Genomic DNA, 21,750 nt, shown 5'->3' on the forward strand with positions numbered 1-21,750 from the left:
CTTTTTCTTTCTTCCTTCCTTTCTTCCTTCCTTTCTTCCTTCCTTCCTTCCTTCCTTCCTTCCTTCCTTCCTTCCTTCCTTCCTTCCTTTCCTTCTTTCTTTCTTCCTTTCTCTCTCTCTCTTTCTTTCTTTCTTTCTTAACATTATATGAAAGACATCGGTTCTATAAATGTGTTGGGTTTTCAGGAATGTAAACTGTGAGTAACGTACGGGCCGGTGTGAAAAGTACTCATGAATAACGCGGCTGAGGCTGGCAGTAAGGATAGGGCTGTTAGTAAATGCTCATTGAAGAGCCTCCCTCGGCAAGCTATTCACATCCTCTCGACAATAAAAATGGCAGCGGAGTCCCGACCCCACTGACCGAAGAAGGCCCTTCCTCTCCGCACTGGAACAGCATCCAGAGTCTCTCCCGAGAAGCGGTGCCTCTGCCTCCGCCAGTGGGGCCTGGGCAAGCTCTGAAAATGGGCTCCAAGGCCGCAGGGCCTCCCTTAGCAACCGGGAGCGGCTCTCGTTGCCAAGGGGAAAAGGAACAGCGGAGACGCGGGTTCGTCAGCTGTTCTTCTCCGGCGGGAGTCACTTCCGGTCCCCTCGGGCGCGTGTCCTCCGGGCTATCTTTTCCCTCCCCCGAGGAGGTGGGGTCGTCACTGCGGGTTCCGCCGCCTGCGGAGCTTCGGGAGCCGTCACGGAGGCGGCGGGGACGGCGCCTGGCCTCTGGCGGGGCCACCATGCTGAGCTCCCGGGCTCAGGCAGCCATGACCGCGGCTGACAGGGCCATCCAGCGCTTCCTGCGGACTGGGGCGGCGGTCAGGTGAGCTTCAGGGGGCGGGGCGGGGCGGCCAGAGACGCCCGGCCCGGGGCGGCCTTCCCACACCCGCGTCGCTGTCACCTCCGAGGACTCGGAAGCTTCGAGGAGGCTCCGAGGTAGGAGGGTGACGCCACTCGGGGTCCCCAGCCCTGCGGCAACACCAGCTAGGTCTGTTACCCACCCCCTTCCCCCAGGCCTCTCAGGCCCCACGCTTGGCCTTCTCGATTCTGTCAGCGGCCCCGGACTTTGAAGCTCCTGAATTCTATCAGCGCCCCCTAAGCCTGTCGACACCCCTTCATCTTAGGATACCCCATGCTTCTAGGCCTCCCAATCATTGTCAGCTCTTGCACTGCCCGGCTGCTCACCAACCCTACCTCCGTTCTCACAATCGTGTAAGTGTCCCAGGCCTGCAGACCCATCCTGTCAAGACCTCCTATTCCTGTTGCCCCACCCCCCACCCCCAATTCTGCTAAGAGGGATCTCTGCGTGTGCATGCCACCCCCCGTCCTGTTAACAATTTCAGGCGCTTTATTATGTTTCTGTTTTGCTTGCTTGTTTGTGGTCTGGGGCTTGAACTCTGGGCCTGGGTGCTGTCCCTGAGCTCTTCACCTCAAGGCTAGTGCTCTACCAGTTGAGCCACAGCACCACTTCCCTATTCAGGTGCTTTATTACTTCCAGGACCCACTGTCTGCATTCTCAGACCTGTCACAGCCCCCGCCAGGCTTCACACCCCTATTCCTGACCCTAGATGCCTGAGATCTGTCACTCAGATTGGCTTCCTCTGGAAGTAGGGCAAAAGAGCTTATCATGTATGGCTGGAAGTCTGTGCACAACCCTGATTCTAGGGTTGGGATGTGGGCCTTAAAACAGCCTTGCCTGAGGCCCCACAACTTACTGGAAAGCTGAGGAGATCTTTTTGTCCCTGAGTTCCACACCTCCCTCCTTCTGGTGTCAACTTTGGGTAGGAGTGGAATTTCCACACCCATGCTGGTGGCTCAGGTCTGTTATCTTAGCTACTCAAGAGGGTGAGATATGAGGATCACGGTTTGAAGTCAGCCCAGGCAGAAAAGTCCATGAGATTCCAATTAACCATCGAAAAGCCAGAAGTGGAGCTGTGTCTCAAGTGATAGAGGGTCAACTTTGAGTGCAAAGGGACAGTGCCCAGGCCTGAGTTCAAGCCTCAGTACAAACTAGTGCATGCACATGTGTGCACGCACACACACACACACACACACCACACCATAGAATGGAGTTTCCAAAGCCCTTCTTTGTTCCCTGAGGTTTTTGCTCATACTTAGACAAGTTCTTTCTCCTTTCCTTTCAAATCTGTGTCTTTCAGTTTTCTATGTGCATGTATGTATGTGTATGTGCTGGTTCTGGGGCTTGAACTCAGGGCCCAGATCTTGTCCCTGAGGTTTTCTTGCTCAAGGCTAGCATAGTACCACTTCTCTACTTCAGTCTTTTGCTGGTTGAGTGGTGGTAAAAGTCTTATGGACTTTCCTGCCCAGGCTGGCTTTGAACCATAATCCTCAGTCTCCTCAGTATCTAGAATTACAGGTGTGAGCCACTGCAGCCTTGCTCCCTAGTGAACTTTGTTCCTAGCTTTAATCCAGACTTTGAACTTGGATTCAGATCCACATTCATCCACTCTGATGAGTTTGCTGTCTCCCCCAGTTCCCTCCTCTTACAAAATGTGGGTCATAATAGGACCTACTTCCTTGGAATTGAGTGAGTTTATTTATTGATTTTGTTTTTGTTTGCTGTTTTTTTAAACTCAAGGTTTCACTCTGTATCTCACACTGGCCTTGAACTTTAAATGTTTTTGTCTTCACTTTTCCAGGGCAGGGAATGTAGGCATGCACCAACATACCTGGCTTTGGGGGGATTCTTGGAGGAGAGCTAAGATGATCACAATGTTTGAAATAAAGTGTGAACTCATAAGCCAGGTGCTGGTGGATCAGGCCTGTAATCCTAGATACTCAGGAGGCTGAGATCTGATTATCATAGTTTAAAGACAATTGGGACAGGAAAGTCTGGGAGGCTCTTATCTCCAAAAACCACAAGAAAAACCAGAAGTCATGCTGTGGCTCAAAATGATAAAGCACTAGCCGAAGAGTTCAAGGACAGTGCCCAGGTACTGAGTTCAAGCCCGACAACCAACAAGAAGGAAAAAAAAGTGTGGACCTTAAGTTCAGAGCTTGATTAGATTTTTAATTTTTACCAACACCCAGGAGGGTTTGATTACACTTGAAAACACTTATCTAGGGCTGTAGCTTGTCAGTGGCCGTTGTCTTTAACTTCCCAGGCACTTCTGTGAAGGTACCTTGTAAAAAGCACAATGATAACATTAAGAAATCTCAAGAGTAACTCCATGAATGAACCTGGGTTATCATACTTGCAAGTGTAGTAGCTAGTATTTATTGTTTCAAGACAGTCCCATTTCTATACATTACTTTAACATAAAAACAAGTAGGGAGTTGGCTGTTGTTGTTTTTTTGTTGTTGTTGTTGTTTTTGACAAAATGTTACTCTACCAGCGTATGACTCTACTTCCATCCCCTGGATTTGTGCTGTGAGAGGGCATTGAATGTGTTTTCTTTTCTAGATATAAAGTCATGAAGAACTGGGGTGTTATAGGAGGAATTGCCGCTGCTCTAGCAGCAGGAATATATGTTATTTGGGGTCCTATTACAGAGAGAAAGAAGCGTAGAAAAGGTAAGAATTGGGCTGGCATGTCTTGGTCTGTGCACATGACTTTAACCCATTTTTGGGGGAGCAGTATAGAAAGCTTGGGGAGCAGGTCATGTTTGGTTCTCTTGCATCCTTGTCTGTGGACTTATCTGTTAAGCAGTGCTTCTATGTTGACTCGTGATTTTCTACCCTGTAGTAAAAGGATTCTATTCTAGCCTCTCTCCAGTCTTGAGCTTAGGGAATGTGTTGTAATAACAAATTTCAAGTGGCTCAATTGTTCCCATTTAGATGGCAAGTGTGTTTTCTGGAATTATGTCATGCATCTGTGGTTTCTCTTGAGTCCCTGCTAGCAGACTGTAAAAATCAAATTAGTTTCTTCATTAATAAAAAAAATCAATTTCTTTATGTTTTAAATGTCCTATTTTGTAAATACTGTTCTACTTAACAATGACTCAAATTTAGCTGAAGAAAGAAAGGAAAAGGATGAAAAAGAGAAAAAGATTGGGGAGTGGGGAGGGGTCAGCAGGAAAAAATGAGGAAGTGGTTAACAATGTTTAAAAAGAAATGTACTTACTATCTTACTTATGTAACTGTAACCTCCCTGTTCATCACTTTTACAATATTTTTTTTAAAAAGAGAAAAGGAAGGGCTGGAGGAAGCCAAATTCAATCACTGTTCAACTTGAGGACGGTTATAATGGGATTCACTATAAATTCTCATGCATGTTGAAGAGCCTTCATATTAAACTATTTTTTTTCTGGCCAAAGAGCGAATGGTAGCAGATCCTGTTGATCACTGCAGAGAAATTGGTCAGAATTGGTGAAGTGTTGCCTTCCTCTTGTTCTCCTGAGAGAACAAGATCATTGTCCTGGTACCCACAACAGAGCAATTGTTCTGTGTTCTGAGAAACATGGCCGCCTTACTGAGGAGGAGAGCACGAGTGACAGAATGAAGGAGGGAAGGAGAGAGGATCTGGTTTACTGCCTCCAGATGGCTAATGATGCACCAATCTGTGCCAGATACCGAGGTGGGCTTCACAGTAAACACATAGCTGAGACCTGGCCCTCTGTCACTTAAAGTAGGAAGGAGAATCACGACCTGGCTTGGCCCAGGCAGAATGCCTGACCTAGATTTCTGTGGAAAAGGATCTACTCAGATTAGGATTCCAGATTTAAGGTCACAGTGCAGAACTTGAGAGTGCGAAATGGGAGAGAAGAGAAAGTTGGTCCACGTGCGATGTGCTGTTTTCCCTATCTGTGGTTTTTTTTCAGGGCTCGTGCCTGGCCTTGTGAACTTAGGGAACACCTGCTTCATGAACTCCCTGCTGCAGGGCCTGTCTGCCTGCCCTGCCTTCATCAAGTGGCTGGAAGACTTTACCACCCAGTACAGCCGGGACCAGAAGGAGCCCCCGCCACACCAGTACCTGTCTCTAACACTGCTGCACCTCCTCAAAGGTACTGGGGGCTCAAAGGGGAACCACAGGCATGAGCACGGGAGCCCAGGTGGCACGGGAAGAGAGGGTGAATGGCTTGATTGTAGGAAGGATCAGGTGGGTCATCATGGAAAAACAATGGGACACCAGTAGATAAACAGGTTGGTTTGTGTGTTTTTGCTTTTGGCTCAAGGATAGAACTCTACCACTTGAGCCATGACTTCATGTCAAGCTTTTTAGTAGTTCATTGGAGATAAGAGTCTCATGGACTTTTCAGGCTGGCTTTGAACCATGATCCTCAAATCTCAGCCTCCTGAGTAGCTAGGATTCTGGGTGTGAGCCACCGGTGCCCAGCCCTTGTTCACTTTTGTAGCTGGAGGCATCTGCAGTCGGGAGATGCTTGCATCTGCTTAGCTTTCTGCATTCTCGTCCTTGTGAACAGGCTGCAGTGAGCTGCTTTACTTGCAGCCCGGGTCCATATGCATGCTTCTGTAGCAGATCCTGAAAAAACCAGTTGCTGCATTGTGGATAGAAAATGGTTAGCAGACATTGCCACATTACCCCATAGTCTATGAGTCAAAACTAGGTTAAAGGTGACATTGTACTTGTTCTTGGATGAAAAAACTGCCAGGAGAGTGGGGCCGGAGAAGGAAAGCGCAGCTCTGTTCTCTCTCAGTTCCATTCCCTTGGTCCTGAGGGGGAAGGGGCCAGCCCTGGCCTGTATCCCTTTGTGTGCCAAGCTTCATTTAGCTTTCCTAGCCCCAGCTGCCTGCGTGACCACACTCAGGGCTGAGGATGGACATGGATTGGGCAGAGACCCAGCCTGAAGTGTGGAAAGGACTCTTTTCTGTTTGCGGACTATAAACCAAAGCCTGGGGAGGCAGCCTGTCCAAAGAGTCATTGGGCTTACAGTCACTGCTGAGAAGAAGGCAAGGCTCTGGGGAGTTATTGAGTTTGCAGACACCGCTGAGAAGGCAGGCCCTGCTTCTCTCTCTCACACACACCAGCAGCAGCCATGCATGGCCAGCGTTGGGAGCCCACACTCTGTCCAGGGGCCATGTGTAGGGCCCTTGTTCTCACTAATCAAGTGTTATTAGAGCCGGTCACCAGCGGCTCACACCTGTAATCCCAGCTACTCAGCAGGCTGAGATCTGAGGATCATGGTTCAAAGCCAGGGAAGTCTATGAGACTTAAATGAACCAGAAAACCAGAAGTGGCACTGTGGCTCAAAGTGGTAGAGCACTCTCCTTGAGCAAAATAGCTCAGGGACAGTGCCTAGGCTCTGAGTTCAAGCCCCATGCCCCCCCCCCAAAAAAAAAGTAGTTTTATTAGAGTATAGCCACACTTTGTTGCTTGGGTGTTGAGTAGTTATACAGACACAAACAGCCTCTTAACCACATACAGTTAGTTACAGGACTAACTCCAGATCTAGGAGTGATCATCAGTTTATAAGCCCATCAAGCTTCCTCTTTTCTGTCATTCATTCATTCATAGGGTTTTGCTATGATGACCAGACAGTCTCCAAACTCATGGCTCAAATGATCTTCCTCCCCCCACTCCCCATTAACTGGGACTACAAGTGCATGACACCATGCTGGTCCTTTTCATTCATTAGATTTGTTTTACTTTCTGGTTGAAAAGGAAAACATTCTGCAGACCCTGCTGGCTGCCCTGTGTAGCTAACACCCTGTGTTGGGATCATCAGGATAAAAGCAGAAGCGCAGGCTGAGTTAGCAGTGGGAGGGGACTCAGGAATTGAGATGGACTAATGAGGTGGAGGCTCTCTGACCCTGAGGATTTTGAGCTCAGAGCATTCTATTCACTATGAATCTACAAGCAGTATGTTGGTACTGACGGTCATTTGAAGATCCAGAAGTCAGTTACTTCATTTGAATGCTACAGCCTCATGAAAGATGAAGTTCATTCAGCAAACATTCGGTGCTGGATGGTCTGCCAAGCGTTGCCCAAGACTACCAAGAATGCTGAAGGAGATGAGACTCCATGGTGAATTTCACAGTTCTTCCATTCAATGAGCTTTCAAGGGTATGCTACACTGGGGATGTGGTCAGTTCTGCAGGTGACTTTAAGTAAAATTGTATTGCCTTTTTTGTTCAGCTTTGTCCTGCCAGGAAGTCACTGAGGATGAGGTCTTAGATGCAAGCTGCTTGCTGGATGTCTTAAGAATGTACAGGTGGCAGATCTCATCCTTCGAAGAACAGGTGAGCCCAGCAGGCTGCAGGTTAAGCTTGGAGAATCCTTTCCTTCCATGGCTGGGGGCCAGATCTTAGAACTGTGGCCTGAGTGTACATTTCTATAACATTTTTTGGCATGTGTGCTGGGCTCTGAGCCCAGGTCTAGAACATGAGAGGCCAAGAGAGAGCAGCGGGCATGGCTGAGGGGACAGGAGACCGAGGGAGAGCAGCGGGCATGGCTGTGGCTTTCTGGCAGAGCCTCATCAGAGTTGGTTCTTAAAGAGGTGTCTCCTTGTCACATGGTCCAGCAGGACTACTACTGGGTGTGCAGATACCGAGGGACTCAAACAGGCAATTGTCCTCTTGTATTCCAAGCAGGATCCTTCACAAAAGCCAACACAAGTACCTGTTGATGAACAGAGATGTTGTTGTGGGAATAGAACTGCTGCTCAGCCCAGCCAGGCTTTTATAGAATGTCATGTTGACCAGCCTTAAGAAAAAATAAAGGAGGCTGGGGTGTGGCTTACATGGTACAGTGCTTAAGTGGTAGTAGTGACCTAGCAAGCTCAAAGCCCAGGAATGCCCAAAACAGGGATGTGGGGGCTGTGGGGGTTGGGGAGACGTTTTGATACATCCTGTAACTGTGGTGAATCTTAAGGATCCTACACTTGGTGACAGGAGCCAGTCACAGAGGACAAATTCTGTGTAATTCCCTCCACACAGGGGTGGGGGTGGGGGCTAGAGCTGTCAAAGTTCTCAGGACAGACATGGAGCAGTGGTTGTCTGGGGCTGGAGCAGGAGACCAGGATCCACCTGGGTCTGATGCAGTTTTGGAGGTGGGTGATGGTGATATAATGAAGGCAAGGCCTCTCAGCGACACTTAGAAAGGCTGAGCAGGTGGCCTTGCTATTGACGTGCTGTGCCACAGTTTTGAGAGGAAATGTTCCTTTAGAGTGGGGCAAGTGGAGGGCGTAAAGATAGGTGCCATCTCAGTAAAGCCGGCACAGGCTCAGTCTGCTGGCCTGAGGCACCCCTCTCCATTCTCTGGGCCCTGAGTTGAGGACAGAGCTCTTTTCATGAAAATGTCTTTTTCATTGAGGAACACAAATTCTGCCTTGGGGGCTGGGAATATGGCCTAGTGGCAAGAGTGCTTGCCTCCTACACATGAAGCTCTTGGTTTGATTCCCCAGCACCACATATATGGAAAACGGCCAGAAGCGGTGCTGTGTGGCTCAGGTGGCAGAGTCCTAGCCTTGAACGGGAAGAAGCCAGGGATGGTGCTCAGGCCCTGAGTCCAAGGCCCAGGACTGGCCAAAAAAAAAACAAAAAAAAAAAAAAACAAATTCTGCCTTGGGTCACTGTTGGGGCTCTGCCCTAGAGGGCAAGTGAGTCCTCTCTGTGCTTGTGTCATCCTGCCTCCTGTTCACAGGACGCTCATGAATTATTCCATGTCATCACCTCATCACTGGAAGATGAGCGAGACCGTCAGCCACGGGTCACACATCTGTTTGATGTCCACTCCCTGGAGGTAAGCCATTCATATATCCGGCACACCAGTCAGTGTGTGCGTGCGTGTGTGTGCGTGCATGCGTGCGTGCCTGTGGTAAGTGCAGGCAGCTCAGGTGTCTCCTTGTATGGCTCTAACCACGAGTGTGAGGTCCACCAGGAATGCAGAGGGGAAATAAGGCTGCTGAGCCTACATGGCATACTTGGCTGGCGATGTCAGCTCTTCAGTGTGACTCCTAGCTACAGTTTGTTTTGGCTTTGACAAAAACTGATGTTCTACTTTCTCCTGTTTACTACAGGGTGTAGAATTGCCTAGTGAGTCCTCTCCTCCTGGGACAATATCATATTCAAGGAGTTGATAACAGCTAACCAGAAAGGGAGGAAAAGATAGCAGAGACAGGGGGTAGTTTGATTAAATTCCAGAAAGGAATGCACATATTTACCAGCTGGAGAGGATACATAAGGCTACTTTGAGGAATGTAGACTTTGTTGGAAGTTGATTGTGAGTAGTACAGTCAGCCTAGGAACTCAGACTTCAGGTGGTAAGGGCGGGGGAAGGGACAGCAGCATGGTTTTTAGTCTGTCTCTCTTTATTCCTGCAGCAATCAGAAGGAATTCCCAAACAAATAACCTGCCGCACAAGAGGTATTCATCTGGGTACTTTTTATATATGTCAATAATTTGCTTGTTTTAAGAAGGTCTTGCTGGGCACCAGTGGCTCATGCCTGTAATCCTAGCAACTCAGGAGGCTGAGATAGAAATCACAGTTCAATGCCAACCCTGGTAGGAAAGTCTATGAGACACTTAATTCCAATTAACCACCAGAAAACCCAAACTGGTACTGTGGCTCAAAGTGATAGAGTGCTAGCCAAAGCTCAAGGCTAGCACCCAGGCCCTGAGTTCAAGCCCCATGACCAACACTACACACACAGAAAAAGAAAGTCTTGGTTTGGAGTTGTGTGCTTTGTTATTTTGTTCTGTTTTGTGAAGAGGCTTTATCAGCTTGTACTGTGATGTTCCTGCAAAGGAGCTTGTGTTTTGCAAACATCTGTTAATGGCTTTGTCCATGTTCCCGCCACCCAGTCCTGCCCGGGTTCCTCTGCTTAGACTTCATGTTCTGCAGATGAGGGTTTTCTTTTCACTTTCTTGTGTTTTGTCATCCAGAAGGAACTGGGTGGGCCGAGCCCATCTTGCCCTCAGCATTTCCGCCTTGCCTTGCTTTCTCTGCAGAGCATAGCTCTCACTGGGCACAACTCCTCATTCACTGAAGACTTAAACAATGCAATACAATTTGGCACTTGGTCCCTTTGAACAATAGTAATAATGGGAATAGTTTTAGAGGCCATATTGGGCATATTGGGTGCCGGGCATTGCATTGAGGCCTTACCACGCCTCTGTGACATTAGTACTGGAGTAGTGGGGTACTGGGTCCAGTGCTGCCCAGCTCCCAAGCAAGCAGAAGATCCCAGCTCTTTAGACCTTGTATCAGAGGCTTAGCTCCCTAACCAGCAAGTTCCCTGATCCATGGGGCTCCTCCCATTCCACAGAAGCTGTGTGCAAGTCCTGGAGAATTTCTCCCACGAAGGAGTGGGGGGTTGGTGGACACTGGTGAGAGCTCTTTGAGTGTGCTTTGCAAGCACATTGTTGTTTAAGGATGGAATCCAACTAGATACTGGAAAGGAAGGTTAGCTTTTGAGGTTGGCGCGAATCATCTAACAATGGCATCTCACAAGCACTTTGCCTTCCAGGGTCCCCTCAGCCCACGTCCAGTCACTGGAAGTCCCAGCATCCTTTTCATGGAAGACTCACTAGCAATATGGTCTGCAAACACTGTGAGCATCAGGTAAGAGCACCCTGAGAGTCAGGCCTCAGGGCAGGACCTGAGCTGACCTGGCCAACTGCCTGCCCCTGTGGGCAGTGCGTGTGCCCCTGAAACTCGAGAGGGCCCTTCCACCCCAAGAGCAATGGGCAGGATCTGGAGTTGAAGGTTGCATTTATGGTGACTGGGATTTTTAAAATGTGTATTTGGTGTTTTAAAGTAATTTTTTGTTGGGCACTGGTGGCTCAGGCTTGTCATCCTAGCTACTCAGGAGGCTGAGATCCAGAGGATCTCCCTTAAAGGCAAGCCTGGGCAGAAAAGTTCATGAGATCCCATAGCCAATTAATCAGCACAAAGGAGGTAACCAGACTGGAGGCATGGCTCAAATGGGAGAATGCCAACTGTGAGACAGCATGAGCCCCTCAGTTCTAGCCCCAGTACCAGCAAAAATAAAGCAGCTAAAAAAGATTGTGTGCATGTGTGTGCATGCGTGTGTGTGTGTGTGTGTGCGCGCACGTGTGCGTGAATGCGAATCCTGGAGCTTGAACTCAGGGCCTGGATGCTGTCCCTGAGCTTTTCTGCTTCTACCACCTGAGCCACAGCTGCACTTCTGGCTTTCTGATTAGTTGGAGATAAGAGTCTCATATGGGCTGGGGATATGGCCTAGTGGCAAGAGTGCCTGCCTCATATACATGAGGCCCTGGGTTCGATTCCCCAGCACCACATATACAGAAAATGGCCAGAAGTGGCGCTGTGGCTCAAGTGGCAGAGTGCTAGCCTTGAGCAAAAAGAAGCCAGGGACAGTGCTCAGGCCCAGAGTCCAAACCCCAGGACTGGGCAAAAAAAAAAAAAAAAAAAAAGAGTCTCATAGACCTTTCTTCCCAGTCTGCCTTTGAACTATGGTCCTCAGATTTCAGTTTCCTGAGTAGCTAGGATTACAGGTGTGAGCCACCAGCGTCTGGCTCTTTCAACATTGTTTGGATAAGGTTCTGCTATTTAGAGTAGTCTGGCCTGAACTCGAAATCCTGCCTCAGCCTCCTAAGTGCTAGATGATAGGTGTACACCATCACACTGCTAAAATAATTTATTATGGAAAAAGTTCAGTGTAATATAATCAGTAATTTTTCACTGTCACTTGAATCAGTTTTAGAAGATTTTCCCCCATTCTCTCCAAGCAAAAACTCCCACCTATGTCTGCCATCTCCCTATGTTATGCCAAGTCGCAAAACCACCACCAAGAAGACCACCGAGACTCAGACATTCCGAAATGCAATAGCAAGGCAAGACTTTATTCAAGCGGGGCCGCGGCCTGGGCCTTGTCCTACCCACCGACACAGCGGAGGTTAGAAGGAAACCTCGAGCTGCGATTACACAGAGCTTATAAAGGCAAAAGACAAAGTTACAGCAATCAGGTGTTCAAGCAAGCAAGATTACGGGTACAAATCTGATTGGCTCAGGGCTCGAGGCATTCTAGGGGCAGTTAGAGTTAAGCATTCCTAGGGGGCTAGAGTTCTTGACCGGCTGGGCCCTAATAAGCTTGCCTGGGTTTGCTCATAATGGGGGCTGCCTGAAAATGGGGTACTTTAACTCTTCATTCCCCCCTTCACCTATTCTCTCCCCAACCCTGGGCAGCTACTCTTGCGCCTCTATCTCGGTGGACTTTCCTGACCTGGACTTTTCCTGTAGTGGAATCCTACCACATGCGGCCTTTCGTGTTGGCTTCTTTGGCTTAGTGCATGGTTTTCCGGTTTCCGTGCATCAGCCTGCAGTGGCTCTCTACTCCAGATAGAAGCAGGGACAGCAGAGGTGGCCCTGGACACCGCATACTAAGTGTGCATGGTGCACACATCTGTGGACACACATCAGCACTGTCCCCACTTCTGTACAAGGTGGTTTTCTTTTCTTTCTTTCTTTTTTGTTTTGTTTTGGTTTTGTGCCAGTCCTGGAACTTGAACTCAGGGCCTGGGCACTGTCCTGAGCTCTTTTGCTCAAGGCTAGAGCTATACCACTTTGAGCCACAGCACCATTCCAGTTTTCTAGTGGTTAACTGTAGCTGAAAGCCTCACAGCTTTTCCTGCCTGGGCTGGCTTTGAACCACCATCCTCATATCTCAGTCTCCTGAGCAGTGAGAATTACAGCTTTGAGACACCAGCACCAGCTTTACCATAGCTTTTTTCCCCTCTTTATTGAGGTATAAGTGACAGACAGAAGACACATATATTTAAGGTGTTCAGTAATGACTTAATGTATGCATACACATGCAAATGAGCACATCCATCTCCTCAGGAGGTCCCCTTTATTTTAGGTCACTGGATCCTGGTGTATTACCTGTTGGTCATTCTCCTTTGTTCCTAGACCTTGGTCATTTCATGGGCCCACCTTCAAGTTCACGGCTCTTTTTCTGTCTCCAGTCTCTTTTTAGTTACTATGCTTTTGTGAAATTTCTGTTATTTATTTATAGGTGGTGCTGGCCAGGCAGGCGCTCTTTCTTTTTTTTTTTTTTGGCCAGTCCTGGGCCTTGGACTTAGGGCCTGAGCACTGTCCCTGGCTTCTTCCCGCTCAAGGCTAAGACTCTGCCACCTGAGCCACAGCGCCCCTTCTGGCCGTTTTCCATATATGTGGTGCTGGGGAATTGAACCGAGAGCTTCATGTGTAGGAGGCAAGCACTCTTGCCACTAGGCCATATTCCCAGCCCTAGGCGGGTGCTCTTGTGCCTCACTCCAGCCTTTTCGCTTTAGTTGTATTTGCAATAGGGTCTCACTGACAGTGGTACTCCTACTTTTGCTTCTTGTGTCTTGGGATCACAAATACATGCTGCCTGGCCCCAGCCTTTATGAGTCCAAATGGGACTTCCTGTACCTTTTGTCCTCTGGCCTTAAACCAGTATCCTCATCTCCATCTCCCAAGTCCATTTATCTCTTGAATAATTTCTCTGCTGAGAGTCTCTGTTTGTCCATTTACTATGTAAGTACATGTTTCCCTTCATCCTTGAGCAGGTCCTGTGTACTCATTTACCACCTAGGTCCTCTCCTTGTTTTTTACTATGTGCCACAGTGTCCTCTTCCTTTGCATTGCTCATTTTATGTTTAATGTTCTTTTATAGATTTTTTTTTCCAGAGCTGAGGACCGAACTCAGGGCCTTGTACTCGCCAGGCACTCTTCCGCTGAGCTAAATCCCCAGCCCCTGCATGTTTAATGTTGTAGTAATGACGTTGGATTCTTTCTCTGAAGGAAAAATGGGTTTTGTTTTGGAAGCCAGTTAACTTGCCTGAGCCCAGATTCCAAAGCCTATCTGCCTTTCCTTGGACAGCAGAGTGTCTGCTCAGTTGAACCTTAGAGCCCTCTGTGGAGGTTTCCCTGAGCAAGCGCGGCCCTGTCATCAGCCCTGAACTTGGGCAGTCTAACCATGGATTTGGGAGCTCCTCCCCCCTCTCTCTTTCCCTCTCTTGGGGATTGCTGCGCATCTGCTAGCTTTTTTTTTTTTTTTTGGCCAGTCCTGGGCCTTGGACTCAGGGCCTGAGCACTGTCCCTGGCTTCTTCCCGCTCAAGGCTGTAGCACTCCGCCACTTGAGCCACAGCGCCGCTTCTGGCCGTTTTCTGTATATGTGGTGCTGGGGAATCGAACCTAGGGCTTCGTGTATCCGAGGCAGGCACTCTTGCCACTAGGCTATATCCCCAGCCCATCTGCTAGCTTTTGACTCTCAGTTCTGGCAACTCAGTCCTGTGGAAGGGCTACTTTCAACCACCCATCTCTGCAGAGTGGGCAAAAATGCAAGACAGGCAAGTCTCAGCCCTGGAGTCCCTGGGGTTTTTGTTTTAATCTGAATAGAATTTAATTTTTGCATTCTTTTGGTAGCTCCAGTCATTCAAATAGTTTTGTTTAGTTTCAATCCAGAGGTACCATTCTTAGCTCAAGAGAGGGGAAACCTAAACAGCAACAATGCTGACTATATCCATTTCATCTGCTTTTTGGTAATTAGTGATATACCATGAACGTCTTGCCACGTATCTGCTTCCTGCTATACTAATTGTATTATACTAGTTCACTCTGTGGGCATGCTATAATGTAGTTTCTCATTCATTCTCTAGATGTTTCAACTCTTCAGAATAATGCTGTCATGACAGTCTTTGTAGTTTTGCTTATTATTATTTCCACAGGATCAAAACACCAATCCTGCTCATCAGGATTTTCCTCACTTTAGTACTAAAGGATTTCCTCCTTTAGTATTGTAACTCTGACTACGTTTCCAAAATTGTTTGGCTAGAATTTGCTTCTAAGTACCTTACGTCTTACTGTTAATTCTCATGGACACTTCTTTCATATGTTGTGTTGAACGTAAGTGCTTTGTGGACTTTCTGCCCTGTTGTGTTTCAGAGCCCTGTTCGCTTTGACACCTTCGATAGCCTTTCACTCAGCATTCCAGCTGCCACCTGGGTACGTACCAACCTCGGGCTTCTTTAGAGTCTGCTGTGGACACTGTGCAGTTCAAAAGGACTTGGAGGTATTCTGTGTGCCCCAGGGACTGTGTGTCTTTCAGACAGTGGTTGGGGTCTTACCTACAGTCTGAGGTACCCAGCCCGATTGCAGGTGGGTCATTTTTTTCTTGTGGCACACATTTTTACACACACACACACACACACACACACACACACACACGCACATGCACAACTTCAGACTCAATGTAGAAGTCCACAGTTGTTTTCAGCATGGAGCCTTTTAACCTGGAGCTCGTCAGTAGTGGCAGTGGAGGTGCCTTTGTTCAGGCAGCACTGGGTGGTGTGTGTGATCCCCATTGCCTCCTACTCCAGAAGGAAGGGATGGCACCCCTGCCCTGGCTAGCAGCTTCCATGCAGCTGTCCCTAGTGGTGTTCTGATTTTCTTATTCCCTCTCCTGCTACAGGGTCATCCTCTGACCTTGGACCACTGCCTTCACCACTTCATCTCATCCGAGTCCGTGCGCGACGTTGTGTGTGACAACTGCACAAAGGTGTGTTGGGACTGCAGACCTGTTCGTCACACTGCCCACCGAGGAGGCCCTATGGGCCTTCTCAGCCACCGCCCTTTCCTCCCAGCTTGGCTTGGCAAGTGGCTATCTGTGTAAAGAAAAGGCTGTAACATGGAGCCTGGAGTTGAGATTGGTCCCAGTCCCCACCATTCCCGTTCCTCTCACCCGCCTGCTTCCTCTGAAACTCACTCTCTCTCTCAATCGAGAGGAACTATGAGGACATAATTTTTGAAGACAGAAAAACAAAGTAGAGTTTCAGTGTTGATTCTTTGCTTTCCTCTCCTTCCATGATGACTATTATTTGACAAGCAAGGTAAATGAGCAAAAACAGCTCGCCAACAATGGGCTGGTTTCAGCAGGTCAAGCTGGCGTTAGCAGGTGCTGGCCGAGTGCCAGTCAAATGCAGGTGTCACACCTGCAGGGCCTGGCACGCCTCTGATGCCCTGCTCCAGGGATTCCTGCAGAGAAATGCTGTGGCTTGTATTTCAGATCGAAGCAAAAGGCACATTGAATGGGGAGAAGGTGGAACACCAGAGGACCACGTTTGTTAAACAGTTAAAACTAGGAAAGGTGAGCTGAGCTCCACCCTGCTCCCAATAGGCCTGTGCAGAGGAGCCCCTGCCGGCTCCTGAGACGCTCAGCTCTTTCTGTTCCTCCCCCACCTGCAGCTCCCCCAATGCCTGTGCATCCATCTGCAGAGACTCAGCTGGTCCAGCCATGGCACGCCCCTCAAGCGCCACGAGCATGTGCAGTTTAATGAGTTCCTGATGATGGACATCTACAAGTACCGCCTCCTGGGACACAAACCCAGTCTGCACAGCCCCAAGCCCAAGGAGAGCCCAGGGCCTGCACTGGAACTGCATGATGGGCTGGCAGCCCCCACGCCAGGTGCTGCCTGCTGCCTGGCTGAAGCTTCAGCACAGAGGGCCGGGGTTTGGCACGGCCAAGCCTGGGTCCTTACACCATGAGCACAGTGTGGCGCCTGCAGTTTAGACAGGCTACTTGAGTTTTTGAAAAGGGCAGATTTAGTGATCTAAGAGGGAGGGTTTTATTCTTTTTACTGTGGAGCTTCATACCCAACCATGATTTCTTTTTTTTTTGGTGCCAGTCCTAGGGCTTGAACTCGTGTCTTGGGTGCTGTTTCTGAGTTGCTGCTGCTACTGCTTTTTTCTCAAGGCTAGCACGCTACCACTTATCCACAGCTCCACTTCTGGCTCTTTGGTAGTTAATTAAAGATAAGCTCATGGACTTTCTTGCCCAGGCTGGCTTTGAACTGCAGTCCTCAGATCTCAGCCTCCTGAGTAGCTAAGATTACAGGTGTCAATTTAACCATGGTTTCTTTTTCCTTTGGTTGGTTGTGGAGTTTGTTGTTAGTGGAGTCCCAGTTTTGTCCTCCCTCAGTCTACTGATGAGAAATTGGGTTTCCATACAGTGAATGAGCGGGACAGATGACAAATGTAGGACGATCTGACCTGGATTGTGATACTTGAAAGTATGTGACACAACATTCGATAGTCCCTTTAGGACTATAGATAAGGAAATCCTGTTGCCTCTCAGGGCAGGGCAAGTGAGCCCTGTCTGCCCCGCTCCTTTCCTGACATGGTGTCCCTGGCCCCCCTCCAAGTGGATAGCCTGGCCAGACAGCATTTCAGGGAGACTGAACTTGCTCTTTCTCATCAGTCAGGGCATTAGGTTACCATGGGAACAGCTTAGGTGGGCAGGCGTGGGGTGAGGAGAGGAGTTAGCCCTTGACCCTCCTCTCCCAGGCTTGGGTACAGATCTGCTAATGTCCAAAATGCAGTGGCTGGGCAAAGGGATCAACAGTGACTTTCCTGGTTTTGTGAGGCCCAGGTGTGAGAACAGAAAGGAAGAGGATGTGTATATTACCTTAATTTTTTTTTTGAGAGGGAGGGGTGGTTGGTCGTGGGGCTTTATCTCTGGGCCTGGGTGCTGTCCCTGAGCTCTTCAGCTCAAGGTTAGCACTTAGAGCCACAGCACCACTTCCAGTTTTCTGGTGGTTAATTGAAGATAAGAGTCTCTCAAGACTTTCCTGCCTGGGCTGGCTTTGAACTGCTATCCATAGATCTCAGCCTCCTGAGTAGCTAAGATGACAGGCTTGAGCCACCAGTGCCTGGCCACTTTCATTTTTATAATATTCTTTTTTTTTTTCCAGTCCTGGGGCTTGAACTCAGGACCTGAACACTGTCCCTGGCTTTTTGCTCAAGGTTAGCACTCTGCCACTTGAGCCACAGCACCACTTCTGGCCATTTTCTATATATGTGGTGCTGGGGAATTGAACCCAGGGCTTCATGTATACGAGGCAAGTACTCTTGCCACTAGGCCATATTCCAGCCCCATTTTTATAATATTCTTATGATGTTGGGCCTTGTCCAGGCTAGTCAAATGCTCTGCCACAAAGATAGGTCTCAAACCTTTGGTTTTTAGGGTCTCACTGTGTAATTTAAGCTGGCCTGGAACTCACTGTGTAGCCCAAGATCTCATGGTCTTCTTGCTTTTTTTTTTTTTGCCAGTCCTGGGCCTTGGACTCAGGGCCTGAGCACTGTCCCTGGCTTCTTCCCGCTCAAGGCTAGCACTCTGCCACTTGAGCCACAGCGCCGCTTCTGGCCGTTTTCTGTATATGTGGTGCTGGGGAATCGAACCTAGGGCCTCGTGTATCCGAGGCAGGCACTCTTGCCACTAGGCTATATCCCCAGCCCTGTCTTCTTGCTTTTTTAACAGACATGCACCAGCTTGTCTGGTTTGCCTTTTATTTTGTTTACAGGCATAAGGGTTTGCTTGTTGCTGCACACTGAGATTCCTTAGCAAGCTGACAGAGAGGGCAGGTCGGTGCTTCTCAGCTTGGAGCAGTGAGGAATGCTGACAGGTGTTCTGTGTTGGTCGTCCCCTGGGAATGGAGCACCACTGGCATGTCTGGGGGAGGTAGATTCTCTAGGGGTGTTGCAGGACACCCTGCACACACAGCTCCCTCCAGCGAAGCCAGTTATGCAGCTGCTGCTCACCTGGGCTGAGTTGCTAGCCAGCAGGCGCCAGGTCTGAAGGCACAGCGGGGTTGTCAAGGCAGAAGCAGGGCTGGGCCAGGGGAATTTGGGTAATAATCAACTTTACTCCAAAATGTAATCTTTCTTCTTCTGCATTTTTATGGAGAGTTCATTTTCAAGGTCATCAAAACCATGTGTTTGGTGGGGTGCTGAGGGCTCATACCTATAATCCTACCTACTCAGAGGCTGTGATCTGAGGATTGTGATTCAAAGCCAGCCCAGGTGGGAAAGTCCATGAGACTATCTCCAAGTAACCACCAGAAAAGCCTGAAGTGCAGCTATGTCTCATGTGATAGAGCACTAACCTTGAGCAAAAAAGCTCAGGGGCAGCACCCAGACCCTGAGTTCTAGCCCCAGGCCTGGCACACAAACAAAAAACTAAAAATCCTCGTTTGTTCACCCAGAGCCACTGCTAATTTTCACTGATTCAAGTCTTTTTTCTCTTGCAGTTTTGAATCAGCCAGTGGCTGCCAAAGCCCAAATTTTTATGAATGGCACCTGCTCCCCGTCGTTACTGCCAGCCCTGTCCCCTGCAGTGCCCTTCCCGATCCCGGTGGTTCCTGACTACAGGTGAGCCTGCTGGGGCACCACCCTCCAGGCAGAGGACGCTGCCTGCAAGCCGCCTTTCACCAACGCACACCAAAGAAAATGTAGACCCAATTCTACGATGGAAATAACGTTAACAATAAGAATTAGCAAAGTATATTGAATGTGCATGTGTGTAGGTATAAAATATAAAGAAAAGTTTCAGGTTTTTGGGATACCATTTAAATGAGCAATCTACTGTGTGTGCACGTGTATGTGTACATATACAGTCCCTGTGTGTGCACACACGATGCTGATGAAGGTGCGATATGGTTGTGTAGCACGCTGGTCCCTGGGGTGTGACAAGTAGAGTGTGTCCATTTATTTGCAAGGCCTTGTGTTCACCAACCCCTGGGGTTCCTGCCCCTCAGCTCCTCTGCTTACCTGTTCCCGCCCCTCAGCTCCTCCACTTACCTCTGTTCCCGCCCTTCAGCTCCTCCGCTTACCTCTTCCGGCTGATGGCGGTCGTTGTCCACCATGGAGACATGCACTCTGGACACTTTGTCACCTACCGCCGGTCTCCCCCTTCAGCCAAGAATCCGCTCTCCACCAGCAACCAATGGCTGTGGATTTCCGACGACACTGTCCGCAAGGCCAGCCTGCAGGAGGTCCTGTCCTCCAGTGCCTACCTGCTGTTCTATGAGCGTGTCCTGTCCCGGATGCAGCCGCAGGGGCAGGAGTACAGGTCTGAGGAGTGACTTCCCAGCTCTGAGCCAGGGCCCAGGGCCCAGTCCACACTGTGCAGGACAAAAGTAAAGGTGTGCGGTGTGTGGCCACGCGCATGCGTGTGTGCGTGCCGCCCCTCTAGACCCTCAGACTTCTGTGTGTTGGAAGGGCAGCGCCACACAGGAGCCAGCTGTGAGCAGCTCTACCAGGGTGCACCGGAAGTGTCCTCGCGTTAGGACAGCACGCGCGTGCGTGTGTGCAGTGTGTATTTTACTCATCTGACACAGGTAAATGAAGAACCCGCATTCTGGAAGCCACTTTTCTATATTGTAACCTGCAGGTGTCCACAGAGAGGAGTTGCTTCTGTGTCACCCTCCACTATCGGCATAGATCCCTTATTTTTAATAAGTAGGCCCATACAAATTGTTGACAAATTATTAAAGGCCAACCATTTAGAAGAAAAAGTGCCTTCCACGTTCGATTGCTTCTGCAACCTGTCCCTTGTGAGGCACCCATGTCTCTCAAGAGGCATCTGGGGCACATACCCACCCATCCATCTTAGCCTTTCCACCCTTTCCAAGCTGCTTCTGCACTCGTGGCCAGGCCCATCTGCAGGTTGGCCCCAGGGAACAAGTGGGGCATCGCTTGCTGCATTGGCAGCTTGTGAGATGCTTATGTGTTGGCTTCTTCCCCTTCATATACCAGGCTGGGAGATTGGATGGTAAGTTATTATAAAACTGTGCTAGCCAGCCTCACGCAGTGTCTCAGAGCCTGTGTAACACCTAGGACCACACGTGGCAGATTAGGCTGCATTAGTTCAGTGTTCAGCCATGGCCCACGCAGTGCTCTGAGTCTAGAGGAGGACCTGGGACAGCTGGAGTAGATTAGGAAGGAAAGGTGCTATCAGGCCGACATCTCTCTCCCTGGACCTGTTTCCTCATCTGGAAAGCGAAGAAAGCAACCTCTGGTATTTTAAAGCCTCATAAAATGTCAGTTGCTGCCTACTGTTGCTGTTTGGTTCTGGGTCCCTACTCTACATGAATCCATCCGCTCCAGTGGTCCGGTAAGAGTATGCTGAGCCTTTTCTTCCCTTAGCAGATAGGTCTTGGAATGCAGCCCCAGGGTGAAGGAATGTGAATGACATAGTAGTACACATCTTAGGTTGACCAACTTTTTTATAAAGGTACCTGGTTCAGGCAGACTCTCCAGAGCTGTGGGCTCAGGCCTCCTGCAGGCTCCACGGCCCCACTGAGCTGTGCTTTCCAGCACTCCACAGGTGCCTTGGCGTGGGCTCAGGAGCAGGGGAAGGCTCACAGGCCCAGACACACGTGAAAGCAGGCTGGACAGCCTGATGTGTCCGCTGGCCCTGCAGCCCTTGGCTTTGATGTCAAGTGACACTGGGTGGCCTCAGACAGCACTGCATAGAGTAGCTGAGCGAGGGCTGGCCTGTCCCTGCTCCCTTGGACCTCAGGCACAGAACGGGGTGTGTGAAGGCACAAGCCTGGGCCGTTTGCTGTGAGCAGACCTCCTCTCAGAGGCCAGCTGAGAGCCAGCATTGTAAATGTGAGAGAAAACCTGCCCAAAAGCTAACGTCCTCATTTTTGTAAATTAGTAGGCATTAACAACCAAATAATCTGATTTCTAATTTTTTATTTATAAAGTATGTAGTCGCTTCTTTCTGAAAAACCTCAAGTTGAGCTAGTTTGTGCCATGGTGACTGCTGAATTATGTATTTGCTAAAAAGTACTTTTGTATCTGCTGTGTATTATAGCAATAAAAAGAATCATTTTGTTAGGGGGAAAAAAGCCAACTGCCATTCTTTCATAATTTGTGGGTTTGATTCACACACCATCTTTCTGCACTGTACCTTGTTCTATAACAGAACAGGCCCTAAAATGCCATCAGTCTGGGAGCTGGTGGCTCACACCTGTAATCCTAGCAACTAAAGAGGCTGTGGTGTTAGGATCATGGTTCCAAGCCAGCCCGGCCA

At 49.1% G+C, this 21,750-nt stretch overlaps 1 protein-coding gene across 2 annotated transcripts; it reads left to right on the forward strand.

Moving 5' to 3' along the window:
* The first annotated feature begins 638 nt into the window (after window positions 1-638).
* Window positions 639-21,559, forward strand: Usp30 (ubiquitin specific peptidase 30). Of its 2 annotated transcripts, none has more exons than XM_048342778.1 (13): window positions 639-808; window positions 3,410-3,519; window positions 4,767-4,949; window positions 7,043-7,146; window positions 8,549-8,647; window positions 9,228-9,270; window positions 10,374-10,468; window positions 14,820-14,879; window positions 15,346-15,432; window positions 15,940-16,020; window positions 16,119-16,338; window positions 18,959-19,079; window positions 19,528-21,559. In XM_048342778.1, the coding sequence occupies exons 1-13, from the start codon at window positions 726-728 to the stop codon at window positions 19,790-19,792; spliced, it is 1,551 nt and encodes a 516-aa protein (XP_048198735.1). In that variant the 5' UTR covers window positions 639-725; the 3' UTR covers window positions 19,793-21,559. The 2 variants fall into 2 exon arrangements, with proteins under 2 accessions (XP_048198735.1, XP_048198736.1); XM_048342779.1 differs by lacking the exon at window positions 639-808 and adding an exon at window positions 830-973.
* Window positions 21,560-21,750: the final 191 nt, after the last annotated feature.

This window comes from Perognathus longimembris, chromosome 3, assembly GCF_023159225.1.
Source record: "Perognathus longimembris pacificus isolate PPM17 chromosome 3, ASM2315922v1, whole genome shotgun sequence".
NCBI lineage: Eukaryota > Metazoa > Chordata > Mammalia > Rodentia > Heteromyidae > Perognathus > Perognathus longimembris.